The 18,014-nt window shown below is 42.3% G+C and overlaps 1 protein-coding gene across 2 annotated transcripts in view; it reads left to right on the forward strand.

The window, feature by feature from the left end:
- Positions 1 to 18,014, forward strand: part of SEMA5A (semaphorin 5A) — a 346,899-nt gene that overhangs the window by 273,860 nt on the left and 55,025 nt on the right. For both annotated transcript variants that reach the window (XM_024752519.1, XM_024752520.1), the window contains exons 13-14: positions 2,352 to 2,533; positions 8,066 to 8,209. In XM_024752519.1, coding sequence (XP_024608287.1) covers positions 2,352 to 2,533; positions 8,066 to 8,209 — 326 coding nt within the window. The remainder of the gene's footprint in view (positions 1 to 2,351; positions 2,534 to 8,065; positions 8,210 to 18,014) is intronic.

Consider the following 18,014-nt stretch of genomic DNA (forward strand, 5'->3'; position numbering starts at 1 on the left):
TAGCTGGTGCGTCAGCCCCCATGCCCAGCCCCGCACGGCACCCTGAGGCAGAGCAGCAGAGGGGGGCTCCCCAGACTCAGAGCACATTCACAAAGTAATAGTAATGATCACGATCAGTCAAAATAATATGGACCTATACTGTGTAGATATTATACAAATATGCTGTGTGATCCCTGTTATTACTGATGCTGGCTCCATGAGCAAGGGCTTCATGCTTTTACCGTGAGAACAGTCATAGCCACACTTACATAGCGGGCAGGTGTTTGGACTTGTGAGCATGGTCAACCCCAGTGCGAGCATCTGCTGATCCCTTTTCTACCTGCACGAGAGCCCTTTCGGCCAGAGGCAGCAAGAGGGCTGTTAAAGGATGGAGGAGGAATCCTGAAACTCTCAAGTGGCAGGGCCTTTGCTGCTTTAACAACAAATTCAGGGAGAAATTCGTGGTGTGAACCCCCTCGAACGCAGGGGTCTGTTCTCCAAGAAAACACTGAGGTCACCGTATGGTAGGAGCTGTATTCTTATCCTGGTGGGACGGGGGAGATTACAGGACCTTAGAAATGGGGATATTTTCCTCTTAGGAAACATCTGCCTTTGTACATCGCCTCACTCTGGGTGGGATCCGGTGAATCACTCTGAATCCAGAGGATCATGCAGTTTCATCCTTTCCCTTTTGTCCCTGCTTCTTATAGAAATAGCCAGGTGTGGTTAGTGGGAGTGTACAGTCTTGGAGTATCGATAAGAAACAAGAGGGGTAGAGTCATAACTGTGGCAGCTGGAGATGGGCAACCAGCCAGGTCAGAGGAGATGAACATGCTTAACGTTTACTCTTTCCTGTTGTATTTGGATACAGAGCAGAGGTAAAGCTCACTTGGATTTTCACACACAAAATATGGTGTCAGCTTTGTTCTGAAACTGTGTCGTGCAGGTAGAGTTTGCCCCAGAGAAATTAACTGTCTCCTCTGTGGAGTCCTCTCCTGCGTGAATGATGAGTCTTTAATCCCCCAGAATCATCCAGGGTGGGACCATTTGGGCGAGAAGGTGGGGCAGCAGGGAGTAACGTGAAAGCACGTAACTTACTTGTGATCCCTTCTCTTCGTTTGTCGTATTTTCTAAGAAATGCATAAGGCCCCATGTTAAATTTAGGAGGTTTGGACTTTAGGCCTTCTTCTGTCCCTTTTCAGAGGGGAGATTCCTTTTTGGGGTCTGGGTGATCTGAAGGCTGGGTCCCAAGACTCTCAAATCTGGAGGACACTCTAGCTCCTGAGAAAATTCCCTGGTCAGATTTACGGTGACATCGTGCGGTCTTCCACCTGCACTGGAGCTAGTCACCATGGGCCGGGGTGCCCGCCAGAGAGGCCCCTGCCTTCCACGCTCCCTGGAGGCCCTCAGAACGTACACATCACAGAGCATCCGGGCCCTCTGTTCAGACCCTGCCGTGGCTCCTAGCTCAGCTCTCCGTTTTGCTTCCTCTGGACCACCTGCTCGCGTCCCAGCGACATTAGAGCCTGCTTGCCCTCAATAGCACACAGCAGCATCATTCCCCTCTGTCATCGCTCAGGCTGCTCCCCTCGGCGGCCCCGGACGACTCCGTCACCTGGCGCCTCTCTCGTGCTTCAGGGCGCAGCGCAGCCTCCTAACCGTCCTTCCGGATCCTGCGAGTTTGCCGAGAGCCCCTTCTCCGCCCACAGCCCCTGCTCAGAGCTCCATCACTGGATTTACTTGTAGTAATGATGAGCGGTCCAGCTCCTCCTGGCCAGCTTACAAACTCTTGAAGGGTGGATATAGGACGGGTTTGACGGGGATGCGCCTTACAACTAGTAGGTTCCGGTTGCTTAATACACACTCTTTTAATACGTTATCAATTAAATGTTGTCAGTTTGAGGTGACTTTTGAGGCCAGGTCTTACATAATGCTAGCTGACCAATCTTGCATTATTTTAAGGTACATAAAAATGCAACAGAGTAGTACAGATGTGATTCTTTACTCCAATTCTTCTTGTTCCTTGGGTTTCTCACATGAGTGAACAAGCCTAGTATCGCTTGATTGACAAGTCGTTACATCTCCCCCTCCTCCTTGAGGGAGGCAGATAGAACCATATCCTTCTTATCCCTCTTTTCTTCTGCCCCCTCCTCCCCTCTGCCTCTTTTTTCCCCTCCCTCTCCTCCATCACTGTCTCCACCGATGACCTCTGCAGCTTTACTTCAAAATACATCTCTGTTCCTCTCTTTTTAATCGTAATATGAAATATTCCAGATGAGTTCTGATGGTCTTGTGGGAGACCTTTCATTTTTTCCCTATTATGTTTGCAGCCTTGACCCTTTCTGACACCCACATTTGTATCTGCTTCCTAGATGAGGAATCTCACCGTGGATGGGCACTTCGGCGCGTGGTCAGCGTGGACGCCATGCACGCACACTGACGGCAGCACCGTGGGATCCTGCCTCTGCCGGACCCGCTCCTGCGACAGCCCGGCCCCCCAGTGCGGCGGCTGGCAGTGCGAGGGCCCCCGCATGGAGATCGCTAACTGTTCCAGGTGTGTCCCTCGCAACACTCGGGCTTAAACTCACGTGTGAGCTCAGCCTGCAGAGGAATTTAGGAAAGCACTTCTAATACGTGCCTTCCCTCTTCAAGAGAAATGTCAGAAAAAGACAGGGACACTTACCACTTAAAAATGACGTGATCTATGAGAGTAGATTTAAAATTACAGATTAGGTTTGTAATATACATATATACATATTCATATATATAATATACATATGTATGTGTAACTGAGCCATTGTACCGGGCACCTGAAACTAACACGATCTTGTAAATCAACTGTACTTCAATTTAAACAATTACCAATTAGATTTAAGCCTGTTTATATGTTGAGACAAATCTAAACCTATTCATGTGTTCATTGTTAGATGAGGGAAAGTATTTTGAGAGTGCATGATGTTAGAAGAAGGAAAAGCATAAAATTTCTGAATGTTTAATTAGACCCTGCTCAGCAAGTTTTTAAATGGGAAGGTGGCTATCAAATCACTGTGGCATTTAAATTCCCTCACACATTTAAATAGTGATGTAACAGAAATTATACCTTTGCAACTTCTGAAGCTTTTGACGAAAAAAAATTCGATGCCAACTTACAAGTAGTTGAGAGGTATCCAGTTTATCACCATTCTTTTAGGGGGCAGGTGAGAAACTTGCTATGAAGACCACCGCGCCCGGAAACCACACTGTCCAAGTACAAACATTGTGAGTGACAGCTGTCCCATCACAGCTACATCACGGGAACTTTAGTCGCTACCCTAGATCCGTCCTTTACAGATTCAGGAATATCACTCTAGGGGCCGCTTCTGAAACTACCGAAACTGTCCTACACTGGTGCTCACACTGTAGAGGAGCCCGCTTCTAACAGTGCGTATTGCTTTCCAAATGTGCGTGAGAGCGTCACTTACTGGTATGTGGGCTGTTAGGGATAAATTTGGGTTCATGAATTAAGGGGTGTGTCCAAGAATACATGAGCTGATACACCGTGCATGCATCTCTGTCCTTGCGTGGATTGGGGGGTAGCATCTGCCCTGATAACGGAGTAGGATACCTTTCCCCGCTCTGAGTAGAAAGCTGGCTAGAGCAGCTGTCTGCTGTCAGCAGCATCACATCTGCTTCACGTGACTCCCTCATGAGTGTACATTTCAGCATGCCTGAGGGATAGGAAGCTGGGACTCCATCATTTACAAAAACAGGTCATGTCACAGTTTCGTGTGTGTCACCAGATTCTATCTGAGATTTGCCTTCTTTCTTATGAACCACCTCAGGGCAGGGTCTGGAGAGACGGCCCATTCCGCTAACTTGCTTCTAACCATTGGAAGCCACTGATGCTGTCAAAGGAAAGAGACAATGGAGCAAGTGGATTTGGCCGGTTGGCAGCAAATGCTTTTTGTTCTAGCAGCAGGGGACTCCTAGTCTACATATTCCTTTGAAGCTGTCTGCCCAAAGTATGGTAATCTAACATCAGAGATTGTTTATAATGCCCTTTATCAGTTGATAACCTGTCTATGTTGGCCTCAATTTTGTTGGAAGCAAAAAACTGGAAACCACCTAACTTACAAACCCATATTTTTTGGCTCAGTCAGCAACGTCAAGTGCTTCCTCAATTTGTGCAAAGTACATCCAAAAGTCTTTACAGAGACTGATCTAATGATGCTAAATTAAACCTGTTCTTCTTTATTTATCATTGTAGTTGTTTAATCCACTATACTCAGAAACTGTTGGGAAATTCAAAATATTGCTAGTTCAATACATTTTGCAAATATAATATCTTTGATTAAACGCTTTTATTGTATCACATCATTTAAATTTGTTTTCTCACTATCTTGGAGCCGCAGATTAAAGGCATTCAATTTATGGAAATGAACCCACAATATAAGGTAATTAGCTAAGCCAGACTTTATTATCAAACCAGGGTCAAGTCAGACTTCCTATCAATCAGGAAAATCTGGTTTAATTTTATAATTAAAATGAACACAGGAATGTGTATGTCACTTCTGAATTCTAATTCCTGGGGCGGGAGGGAGGAACAGAGAGAGAGAGAGAATTGTAACTAGCTAAGCAGAAAGGTAGAACGTCAAGGAAGCCTTGAAGCCTTGACAGGACTTTGTCATCTAAATACAATAAGTCTGCAACTTTCAACGTTTGTTACCTATACCTTCTGTTTTTAAAATTTTTTTATTGAAATATAGTTGATTTACAATGTTGCGTTAGTTTCAGGTGTACAGCAAAGTGATTCAGTTCTACATACATATAGGTGGGACCTTAGTTCCCCGGCCAGGGATGAAACCGGCAGCCCCTGCATTGGAAGCGCAGAGTCTTGACCAGTGGACCACCAGGGAAGTCCTTACCTATACCTTCTTAGGGGACTTTTCTCTAGGAGCAAAACCTGTGTCCATCCTGGGTTGGTCCGGAGAACCAGTGACAGCGAGATCGTCTGTGTGCGGGAATGAAACTGCAGAGGGCTCTGAGCATCTGCAGCTGGGGTGGGGGAGGGGAGCAGGAAGCTGGGCAGAGCTGGGCTGCAGGCCGCACAAAGACCTCAGCTGGTCGCACAGGAAGCTCCAGAGCTGGCAGCTCTTTGATGCTGTTAGATCCTCTCACCTGAGAGTCAGTCGTAACCACCAACACCCTCAGCATCTGGAGAAAGGCAGACCATAGCGTCCACTACCGCACACTATCTCCCAGTAGCTGGGAGATAGAAGCCAAGTCCTTAATCACACAACTCTGCTCCGAACGTCCCAGCTCAGCTAACATCTGCTGCTGGGTAACCCGGAGAATGGTTCAAACAGTGTGATCCGTGGAGTAGGTTTCCTGTCTCCTTTGTATATCGTTTTGTTGTTGTTTGTTTGATTTTTCTTTTACAACTATACTCAATTTGGTCCTCCCTTCCCTGCATCACCTATAGCACTGTGACCACAGCAACATTTCATATTTTAAAACAAGCACCAGGACACCTGAAACTAACACAACATTGGAAGTAGATTACACTTCAATAAAAAAGATTAAAAATTTTAAAAAGCAAGCACCAGGAAAGCTTCTTGGATCAGTCTCCGAACTCTTCTGCTTCACTTCATGTAGGATATTTTTATTAAGTGTTATCTTCTCTCCAGGAGCCTATTTAGAATGCAGAGACCTCTGGGCGAGTTGTCTGTGACATCACTAACACTGAAAAGCACGTTGGGTGACCACACCATACGGGAACCCAGGGCGTGAGGGCTCTGTCTGCCCAAGAGGAGAAGGTCCGTCAGATAAGGAAAGGCAAGCCACAAGGGCGGATTTTGCCCTCTGCTCACCTTTTCCATAGGCCAGCTCAGATCACTGCACAAAGTTGAAAGGAGCCCATCAGGGCTACAGAGATTACATTATTTGTGTCATTAACAGAAAACTACAACATATCAACCTTGCATTATGCACTGCATTATTTCTATAAAGCTAAGTTGGTTTCCACGATGCCTGGCAGAAACTTTATAAAAGCCATAGAACTGTTACTGTTGGAAGATTATAGTCAATGAGTAATATTCTTTTTTATATTGTTTCATGGAAAACAAGGACTATCACAGGCCTTACTGTGACTTGTTTATCGATACCTCCTCGGCTCTGGTTCTAGCTGTGGAATGTCATTCACTAAGCAGAGCCGTGATACAATTAGTGGTTATTTCAAGACTAAAATTCAAATAAATGAACCTGATTTAGTGATGTTTTAAATGCATAAGTGGATTGTTTTGGACTGACTTCATCACAAAAATGATCCATCTGCTGATATATGCTTACTTCTTTGGTAGCCTGCTACTACGTCTGCCGCAAAGCAGCGTTTCTAAGTTGTGCAAACCCAGCTCCATAGAATAGTCACACTCATGGACAGTATATTCATTTATTCCCTCAGGTATTATACTCCTATTATTTACAAACACTTCCATTTACCTACCTCCCTGTATACAGCAGGTTCCATAGATTGTAAGGAGACTATATCATCAGATGTCACGTTTGTTAAAAGGTGTAGGAAATTAAGAATTTCCAAACAATTTTGGAAGCAGTGTTTCCTGCATTATCTAACCATTTTTTTCATATATAAAGAAACTTTGAAAGTAAAAATGTCATTTTATTCATGTTGAAATTGCTATTTTTGCATGTAATTCAATGAATTACTTGGATACTTTTTAAAATTGTGTAGGTAATGACGTATAAGATACTAATTACTTTTAGAAGCAAATTGGGAAGTCTGTCTTATTTTGTGTTATTTTGGTTAAATGATCACAAAGCAGCTTTGTTATTGTATTGCATATCGAGGTATCATTTATATTTTATTGAGATTATTTTTAAGTTTCAGAAGATAAAGTAGGGAAATATGAAATACACTAAATATTTTCTCAGAGGAACTTGCATTTGAAATTGTGTTAGAAGTTACATACGTAATTTGTTGTTTGTACCTTGAGCTGTGGACCGCCACGCTTTTAAAGGAACATATAAAGTAAAATAAGAATTCATGTGAGTTGATTTTTTTCAGTGGAACTATAAATCCTATAGATGAGAGTAACAGCTATTTAGAAACACATATGCAATTAGAGAAATAAAAAAAATTCTACATGCAGTAAACCATCTGTGTGGGAGTTTGGACTCTGGATTTAACAGATATTTTAATACTTAAAAATATTTTTTATTTATTCCTATAGCTTGTTTTTAAATAGCAGGGACAAACTGCTAAGGGATATATTTAAATTATAAATATTCTACATGCAGTCATGTTAAGGAAAAAATACAATATCGAACAAAAATTTTCTCTAGCTGCTAGTAGCAGTTTATTTTGTAAACCACTTTTATAAAAGTGGTTCATTTTCTTTTATTTTACATTTTTAATATATCTACCTTATTTTATATGTATAACAACATAAATAAAGATATATGCAATTTGCACTTCCTATTTATATACTATGTCTTTGTCAAATTGCAAGAAAATAGCCAAGAATCTGAATTTAAAATACCCATTCTTCATTTTTAATAAAGCTTGTTTTAAAACCTGGCACATTACGGTGCTCTTTATCAATGTGAATGCCATCGAGAAAGTTACTGATTTTCACTGATGTGAACAGATTTTTAAAATAAACATTTAGATGAGTATTTTGTTCAAATGTGCAGTTTTCATAGATGATAACTGACATGGTACAAGTCAACTAAATTCATAAGCTCTCAGGTTTCAGGGATTCATCTCTAACTGCTTTTCAGTGAAATAACATTATTTTTCATTAGTTTAATGTTTTCATAACTAAACTTTCTTAATTGTTCCTAATATTGCTAAAACTTGACTCTCAGATTTTCTATTTTGATTCTAAAATCAGATACGTGGGGAAGAAAACCTCACAGTGATTGAGGTTCCTGTGATAGGACCTTTATTCCCATGGCTCTTTGCGGGCTTTTCCTTCACAGCCCACAGTCAGTGGTCCGTGTCGGGAACGTGTGAATTTGGGGGCGGGTGCAGACAGAGGTTGGGCTCCGAGCCAGTTGGACCCAATGACCCCGTGGCTTCCTCCCCCAGGAGTGGAGGCTGGACCCCCTGGACCTTGTGGTCTCCCTGCAGCACCACCTGCGGGATCGGCTTCCAGGTGCGCCAGAGGTCCTGCAGCAACCCTACTCCGCGACACGGGGGCCGGGTGTGTGTGGGACAGAACCGCGAGGAAAGGTATGTACCCTCTCTGCTCCCGGCATCGCCATCCTCGCGCTTACTGTCATCCCAGTGTGGTCGGTTCCCCTGCAGCTTCAGTTTTGGATCCGGCTCAGCTTATCTGTGGCATCCCTTTCTGTTGAGCTGGATGACCCTCCTCTTTTTCTGGCATTCTTTAATTTTGACCAAAGCTTGGGGTTGACAGCATCATTGGGCCGCCGTGGAGCCTGCACAGTTCATTCAGCTGAGCAGTTTCCAAGGGACTGGAGGTGCAAGGACAGTGGGCATCTCTGTGCTGGGCTCCCCAGAGACTAAGCCTATGGGTCTGCTGGAGAATGATTGTTCTTGTCAGAATTCAACTAGAATTGAATTCAAGTCTCAAACCTCCAATCCTGAATAGGGCCTGAGCTGGTCCTGGGTCCAGATGGTATTGCTCGGATGAGGTAAGTTTTCCATCACAACTAAATGAAGCACTGGCATGTAGGTGAGAACATAGTCAGTATTGTGGTTATATTTACAACTACGCACTTGTCTATTAACAGGTACCCTCAGTGAAGCTGCAGGACAACCCAGAAGGGGGGATCCTTTTCCACGTGTATTTTAAGCTTTCCACACTTCATAGGGACATTTGAGTTCAGTCTCGCATTTAACAGTTTGTTGCTTTCTATAGACTCAGACATTTGGTTTTGGCCTCATAAAATCTACAGTTGTCATAATTGACTCTTTCTTGCATATTTAAAGTACATTCTCGTTTATGGGAGAAAATCCAAGTAGGTGAATTTCACATCACTTTCAGGATTCTTACTCCCCATATCACATAAACTTATCCTATTGATCCATGAGAAACAAGCTGGCTTTCAGTACTTTTTAATTAAAATGTAGTAAGGCGCTGGAATTACTGGAAGATGGCGGAAGAGTAAGACGCGGAGATCGCCTTCCTCCCCACGGATACACCAGAAATACATCCACACGTGGAACAACTCCTACAGAACTCCTACTGAAGGCTGGCAGAAGACCAAGCCAGTGAAATGGGTTCAGTGGGAGCCTCAGTAAAATACTGTATGCAGTTATTTGCTATGTGATTAATATTTATATAGACAAAACCACAGACTTAGTGTATAGATAATTCTCTACTAAATACTTACCACAACCTGAAATTAACTGGAATCATTTTTTTTTTCTTTCTTCACTGTGTTCCTAAATCACCAATTAAGACTTTGTTCTTTTGACTCAGAGAGAAAAATGAAGGATGACTTTTACAAAGCAGGGTTGGTCGCTTTTGTAGTAGCCCCCAGTGACAGACTTGCATAAGCTTGTCATTTCCAATCTGACGCCAGTTGATAAGTGAGAACGTCGATTATGGGGAAGTTGTCTCCCTGCTATTTCCCAGGGTTATAAGATTTAAATTGGTTGGAAGTTGTAAAATGCTATACGTTGTCACGTAATAGAGCCCATTCAGGCAAAGTCGCCTTCATCTGTGCGAAGCCACTCCTAAAATCACGGCACCTCCACAACCTCACACCTGTTATCACCTTTCCCAGGCTGAGCACGCAGGAAGGAAGAAGCTGGTTAATTCTGTGGTTAACATAGGTGTATGTTCTGTATCCATTTACAAGTGTTCATAAAGCTTCATTTTCAGAAAGAGATCAGGATGGCTAATGTGTTTGGGGAACTTACACTTAATATATTCTTATTTTACAGAAGAAACACTCATTTGGGCTAGATGAATATTTGCTTAAGAAGGGAATATTGGGACTTAAGTAAGAGACGCCTGGATGATAAGAACAAGGCCTGTGGCCCGGGGAAGTCTCCCTTTGGAACTGCCTTTCTAGGGAGCATTCAAGAAAATAATGAAAACTAGAAAAGACAAACACACGATATCAGTTTCTTGGTCTTCACAAACAAACGGTTCTTAGGTTTCTTTGCCATGTTATGCAGGAAGTCTCTCTACCTAAGTAACATAAAGAAATACCATTCTGATTCTGAAAAAAGGGAAATTTGAGAACTAAACTCGAGATTAAAGGAGAGCCTTGTCTCCCTGAGAAGGTACAAAAGACGACGGACTAGACATACACAATCATTAATAAAATCACATTGTGTTTATTTGAACACCATCAACCATAAAGAACTCCTGAGTGGCCACAAATGAATAAATTGGCTCTCCTGGCAAAGTCCCGAAGTTAATGTTAGGACTACAGTCAGTGACTTTTGATTTGGGATAAAATCTCCAATATATGAAAAATTCAATGAGAGCTTTATTGCAACAGAGATCTCAGAAATAGCTACATCATTTTTTCTACATAATGGATAAAGAAAATATGTAACTTATATTCTAGCTGTACTTTAAAAGGCATGGGCATTTTGTTTTTCTGTTCTGAAACTTCCTGGAAAATGATTTTCTTGAGTAGCAGAAACTGAATAGAAGCACTGACTCCTAAAAAGGCTACCAGCAAGGATGAAGCAATGGATCTCTGTGTATAAATATTATCAAAATGCAAATGTCATTGTCTGTATTTGTTTTCTCCTGCTGTGTGACAAAAACTTAATGGCTTAAGGCAACACACATTTATTAACTCAAGTCTCAGTGGACCAGGAGTTCCTACATGACTCATCTGGGCTCTCTGCTTAGCCAGAGCTGTGGTCTCATCTGAGGCTCAGCTGGGGAAGGATTTACTTCCAAGATCATGTGACTGTTATCAGCATTCAGTGCCTTGTGGGCTGTCAGTCTGGGATCTCAGCGTCTCACTAGTTGTCAGCCTGAGACGGTCCTCAGTTTCTTGCCAAGTGAGCCTTCCCAATATGGTCATTTTCTTCCTCAAATCCAGCAAGGAAGAGAATCTCCTTGCAAAATGGACATCACTCTCCTATGTAATGCCATCACAAAGGCGACAAACCTCCACCATTCCATATTCTATTGGCTAGAAGAAAGTTACAGACCCAGTCCTCAATCAAGAGGGGTACATTACACGGGATATGAACATCAGAAGGGCAGGGATCATTGGGATCACCATATAGTTTATCTGCCAGCATCGATTATGTGTCCCTGCCGTGTACAAAATGCATTTCTGCCCTCCCAAGTTTCCACAAAATTTTATACCATTCAATCATTTCCCCAAAGTCCAGAACCTTATTTAAGTCAGACCCATATGTGAATGAGCCTTCCTGGGTGTAGTTCATCTCAGTCTGTCCATCTTTAAAATGAGAGACACGTTATCTGCCACCAACACACCCAGTGAACCCATGGTGGGACAGGCAAAGGGTTACAGCTACAGATAGTCCTGTTGAAAAAGGGGGGAAATGGAAAGTACAAAGAAATTTCCATTGAAATTCTGAAATCTATTCAGACAAGTGTATGGAGTTGCTTGACTAAGTTTCAAAGCTTGGCCATGATTCTCCACAATTCTTAGCTCTGTGTTCTGGGCTCTCACTTCTGTTTCCTGAATCATCCTTCCTTTCTCATGAAAGGTAGCATGTGCTTCCAGCTGGGCAGTTTAATCAGCCTGATTCCTGCCAGGACAAGTCTGGGTTTCCAACAGCCTCATTTCATCTGTACTTTCTCCATACATTTCAGTCTAAGCTGGCGATCTTTTTGCTGAAATAAACTCTATAAGTCTTCTGTGAATTTCCTTGGGGTTTACTCCGCTGAAGAGATCTACACCCATAGATCTTTTTGAGATAGCCCTTCTCTACCTGGGGTTCCTGCTGAGATGGCTGAGGGACAACACCCTCCAGCTTGCTTGTGACTGAAAGGATCTGCGACTCTTGCTCTTGATCTTTTGAAAGGACTCCTTGTATGACTGAACACTACTCTGATCTTTTGATGTTTCTGAGGTTTTAACAAAAGGTTGTACAGTCACACCCTCAGCTTTTTACTCTATGTCCACCTTTCCTGACAGTGCTCAGAAGTTGCTTCTTCGTTTTAGCGTCTTTTGCCATCAGGAGAGGCCAAGAATTTCCAAAACCATCCAGACCTGTTTCTTTCCATTTACTATTGCTTCCCTCAATTATTTTTCCTTCCACATTTTACTATAAGCAGCAAGAAGAAACCAGGTGGCACCTTCAACACTTTGCTTGGAAATTTCCTTAGCTATATAACCCAAGTCTCTCTTTCCATATAACTGCGGTAACAAATTTGGAAGCTCTCTTCGTTGTATGACAAGGGTCTCCCTTCTTCTAGCTTCTAATAATATGATCCTATCTTCTTTTAGTTTCTTTATTGAGCTAAAGATATATATATATATATATATATATAAAAACATAAAATTCGCCATTTTTAACTGCTCAATTCAGTGGCATAATTACATATACAGTATTGTACAACCATAACACTATTTCCAAAACTTTTGTATCACCCCAAACAGGGACTCTGAAACCAAAAAGCAATAACTCCCTATTATTTCCTCCTTCTGACCCCTGATAACCTTTAATCTATAAATTTACCTATTTAGGAGATTTCATATAAGTAGAATCATACAATATTTTTATGTCTGGCTTATTTCACTTAGCATATTGTTTTCAAAGTTCATTCATGCTGTAGCGTGTATAAGAACTTCATTGCTTTTTAAAGGCTGAATAATATTCTCCTGCATGGCTACATCATATTGTGTTTACCCATTTACCTCTCAGTTGGCATTTGGGTTATTTCTACCTCTTGGATACTGTGAATGATGCTGCCATGAACACTGGCATGCAAGTATCTGTTCAAGTCCTTGTTTCAGTTCTTTTGTGTATATATATATGTAGGAGTGTGTGTGTGTATATATGTATAGAATTGCTAGGTCATATATTAATTCCATGTTTAGCTTTTAGAGCAACTGCAAAATTGTTTTCTACATTGGCTTCATCACTTACATCCCTACCAGCTATGTACAAGTGTTCCACTTTCTCTACATCCTTGCCAACACCTGTTATTTTTCATTTTTTGATTATAGCCATCCTAGCAAGTATAGTGTCTCATTGTTGTTTTGATTTACATTTCCCTAAGACGAATGATGTTGAGCATCTTCTCATGTGCTGATTGGCCATCTGTATACCTTTTTTTAAAATGTCTAGGCCTTTGCCCAGTTTCTAATTGGGTTTGCTTTGTTGTTGTTGAGCTTTACTCTTTATTTTATCTCCTTCTAAACCTTCACTGGCAGCATCCTCAAAGTCTACATGTATACCAACAGTCTGTTCAAGGTGATTTGGGTTTTCTCTACCATGCTTTTCAAAATTCTGCTTGCTTCTACTCATTCTCTAGTCCTGAAGCCTCTTTCATATTTTTAGATATTTCTTACAGTAGCACCACATGCCTAGGTGCCAAGATCTGTCTTAGTTGTCATTCATAATAATATTACTTCACACTTAGCTGCCTAAAACACCACATGCTTTATTGGCTCACAGTTTCTGTGGTTTCATAGTCTGGACGGGGCTTACCTGGGTCCTTTGCTTCAGGATCTCACAAGGGTGCACCAAGGTGTAGACTGTGGCCATGGTCACATCTGAGGCTCAGTAGGAGAGGGGAGGAGACTGCTTCCTAAATCCCATGGTCGTCAGCCACATTCAGTTCCTTCCATGTCATTGGACTGAAGCTGTTATCCAGAAACTGCCCACAATTCCTTGCCACCTGGGCCTTTCGCATCTGACTGCTTACTACTTCAGAACCAGCAAGGGAGAGAATTTCTTGAAAGAAGGACATTACACTGTTATGTAACATATTCATGGGAGTGACAGCCTGTCATCTTTGCCATATTCTATTGGTTAGAAACAAGTCCCAGGTCCCACCCACCCTGAGTGGGAGGGGTTTACACAGGATGTGAATTCCAGGAAGCAAGGCTCATGAAAACCATGCTTGAGTCTTTCCACTGCATTACCAAAGTTAAGAGACCCAGGAACCAAGGGGGTTTATTATATGATTTTTCTTCGTCTTCATGGGCAAGTTTACTTAATCCTGTGATGAACCAAAGTGATGCTCTTTGCAAGTCATTATCATCACTCTATCCTACTGGTTCCCTTAGCTTTCCCTTGGGGTAAAAAATAATATTATGGAGGACTCAATACATGTACAGTTTCTCTGGTGCCACAAAAGTTTCCATTATCCCAGTGTGGCCCAGCCAAGGAACAATCACTTAAAGGCGAACTGAGAAGAAAATAGTTCTAACAGTGCTCTGATTGGTTCAGGCTAACAGAGGTTTCAGTGAGAAACCAACGTGGATTGAACCACATCAGAACACAATTTGTAGCATAAAGAAATAGGACAAGGAACATGATACGTTATTGAAAGTCTAGTCTATACAGGATTGTGAAAGGCAATGCTCTTCACAGAGACTAGGTTTGTGGAAAAAGGGATAATTTATGGAGAAATATTGCTGGGCTATTAATTCATTTTTAAATGCAAAATGAGAATGAGTAGTCATGGGTAAAATTAAAATCTTAATTTTTAATGCATCATGAAATGTATCTGTGACTGTCAGTGCTTTAAGAAGCTAGAGGTCCAGGAGAGCAAATAAAATTTCAAAACTGTTTAGCTTATCATTTGGTAAAAGCCAGCTGTGTGTTAAGGACTAGAGAATGAGGAACCAATGGCTGGTCTACTGTGTAGCTATTTTATCCATAAATTAATAAAAATCCTTGCACACCCAGAGTCACCAGAGTAACTAAGTTTAGACGCCCATTGTTGTTTGTGACACTAGAGGCCCAATCAGGAGTTTAACAAGAGGTACGTCTCTCAGTGGCACGTGTTTGTTGGGTGAAGGAGTTAGGGGGGCAGAGGGACAGTACTTCCTTGAAATTGCAGAGAATCCAGAGTTAGGAGCTTGTAAGGGCTTAGCCTCTGAGCAGACTCTCCCAGGTTGAATTCGTGAGTGAAATCCAGACATAAAGGGACAAACTGGCAATTTCTAGTTCCCTCTGACCTCCCTTGCAGAGGGCGACAGTCACATATCCTGGTGTGCCTTTTGTCATGGGACTACTATAGAAAGAGAAAGAGAAGGGGGGAAAGTACATTGTTGACCACCTAAAAATGAGGCCAAGTAAATCATTTACAACACTGGTTGAAATTTCTATGCTACACGCAGTTACCAAATTATCCAGCTGTGGACTTTCAGCTGTAATAATACGCTGAGCGTGTTCAAGGGAGGGCCTGCTCTAGGCAGAGATGAGAAAGGATTTATGCATTAGGATTTATTTTGCTGTGGGGAAGTGGGAGCTCAGTTGCTGTGCCTTTTATTAAAAGTCGAGGGTTTTATAAGTATTTTTGGTAAGATTTTCCTTTGCCCTCCCTACTCTTATTGTTGGTTTGTTTTTGTTTCTGCAAGCTGAAATTCATGTCAAGGAGTCAAGGACTCCTTTTTAAATATGGGCAAAATCACCTTGGAAACAGGAGGTGGCCTTCTATCCACAATGAGAGAAGCTACACATGGATATTTTGAATTAAATGCTGAAAGTTCTGATGTTCTGAGCTTTCTTGACTTACTTCTTCCAAATGCGTTCTTAAACCAAATGGCAGTTGCCTCACAGAACAATCCTTGCACCAACGTGTATGCTAATAATCACTAAGGAGTCAGGATGCTTTGCTTTACTTATGGTAACTCTACACATCTGCACAGGCTTCCTGAGGTCAGACGCTTTTCATCTATTGTGTCCTCAGTGTTGTTTTGGCTCTTCTATCTAGAGGTCACACTCTCTTAATTAGAAGCCTCCTTCCCCTTCCTTCCCACATGTGAAACTGTCCAGAGTCCTGAGCTCCCAGATCTGTCTTAAACAATCAAGCACACAAGGAAGAGTGATAAGTATTCAGTTGCACTGGCTACTCTTTCATGTGGAGAGTTAGAGACCTAACCATTTTCCTGATTGGTTCTCGACTCTCTGAAGGCTCCTTCCGCTGTGAGATATCAACCCTCTCTCCCTAGAAGTAAGCATGCCTCCTCCTTACATTTGAGAGGCTGACTTTGGACTCTGCTGTTTACTTATTTGCTTTTCTGTAGTCCACACGGCTGCTATCTTTTCCCATTCTACCAGACGCCGTGGATGTGATGTCCCGTCCCTTCCCTTGCCATCACCACCCTCTTTGTTCACCTTGGGCTATCTCTCCCTCAGGTGGCTGGCATCTATGCCCTCCTGGCCGGCATCTGCTCCAGAAACTTGTCCTGCATGTGACCCCTCACCCTGAGCCTTTGGAGGCTCAGACCCCTCGCTCAGGCATGGAGAGCTCCTCTCACCTCAGGGGCTCCAGCGCCAGCAGGATGAGGAGACATCAACTCCTGTTGTCCAGTCTTCACTCTAACTCTGACAGTGCTATTTTGTCTCTGGAGCTTGGTGGGATTTCCTTGCTTCCTTGCAAATAAAGTTCAAATTCTTCCACCCTATTCATGTAAAGATACATCATTCCACTCCTTTTGCCTTTTTCTATTCACTTCTCCTCAATCACCTTTTTTTCTTTCGTGGTACGCGGGCCTCTCACTGTTGTGGCCTCTCCCATTGCGGAGCACAGGCTCCGGACGCGCAGGCTCAGCGTCCATGGCTCACGGGCCCAGCCGCTCCGCGGAATGTGGGATCCTCCCGGACCGGGGCACGAACCCGTGTCCCCTGCATTGGCAGGCGGACTCTCAACCACTGTGCCACCAGGGAAGCCCCTCAATCCCCTTTTTACTTCACTCTTCCCACTCCTACCTTCTGTTCTTTTCCAGGATGCCCACTGATGCTCACTGTGCTTCATCCTGTTGACTCCCTTCAGCTTGGCCTGGCTTCTTGCTTTTCATGGCTGTACCTGTTACGGAATCCATCACATTCTTCATTAAATGTCCCTGGTTTGATGGGAAGACGGTTGAATCGTATCAACATTTGCTGTCAGGAAACTACGTTCCCCGAATTACCTCTCTTACATTCTGGAAATCAGCTGTTTACCTCTATTTTTTTGCTCATTAAGATAGTGTTTTCTGACTATGGAATGTCCTTAAAAAAATAAAAAAAGAATTGCTATATGATCCAGCAATCCCACTCTGGGGCATATATCCAGGAAAAAACCTCTAATTCAAAAAGATACATGCACCCCCATAGCAGCACTATTTACAATAGCCAAGGCATGGAAGCAGACTAAGTGTCCATGGACAGATGAATGGATAAAGAAGATGTTGTATACATATACAATGGAATACTACACAGCCATAAAAAACAATGAAATAATGCAATTTCTAGCAACATGGATGGGCCTAGAGATTATCATACTAAGTGAAGTAAGTCAGAAAGAAAGACAAATACCATATGATATCACTTACATGCCGAATCTAAAATATGGTACAAATGAACTTATTTACAAAACAGAAAAAGACTCACAGACATAGAAAACAAACTTGGGTTACCAAAGGGGAAAGGGAGGAGAGAGAAATTAGGAGTTTGGGATTAACATATACACAGTACTACATATAAAACAGGTTAAAAAAAAAAGGACCTACTGTATAGCACAGGGAACTATATTCAATATCTTGTAATAAACAATAATGGAAAAGAATATGAAAAAATATATATATAATGTATATCATATATATATATATAAACTGAATCACTTTGCTATACATCTGAAATTAACACCACATTGTAAATTAAGTCTACTTCAATAAGGAAATAAAGATAGTGTGTTCTATCCTGCACATCCTGGACTTGGGTCTGTTTCCCTGTATGCATTTCAGGTTGGACACACCTGTGATAGGGAAGTACTCTTTGTGATTTTGAGCACTTAGCGAGACACAATTGCCAAATGTGTCTCACTAAGTTTGGCTACATTCAGAATAACATCTTCTTCCCTAATGAGCTGTAAACCTGCACCTTGCCAGATTGTTTCCTTCTT

The sequence above is a fragment of the Neophocaena asiaeorientalis genome, unplaced genomic scaffold (genome assembly GCF_003031525.2).
Source record: "Neophocaena asiaeorientalis asiaeorientalis breed wild unplaced genomic scaffold, Neophocaena_asiaeorientalis_V1.1 scaffold52, whole genome shotgun sequence".
Classification (NCBI taxonomy): Eukaryota; Metazoa; Chordata; class Mammalia; order Artiodactyla; family Phocoenidae; genus Neophocaena; species Neophocaena asiaeorientalis.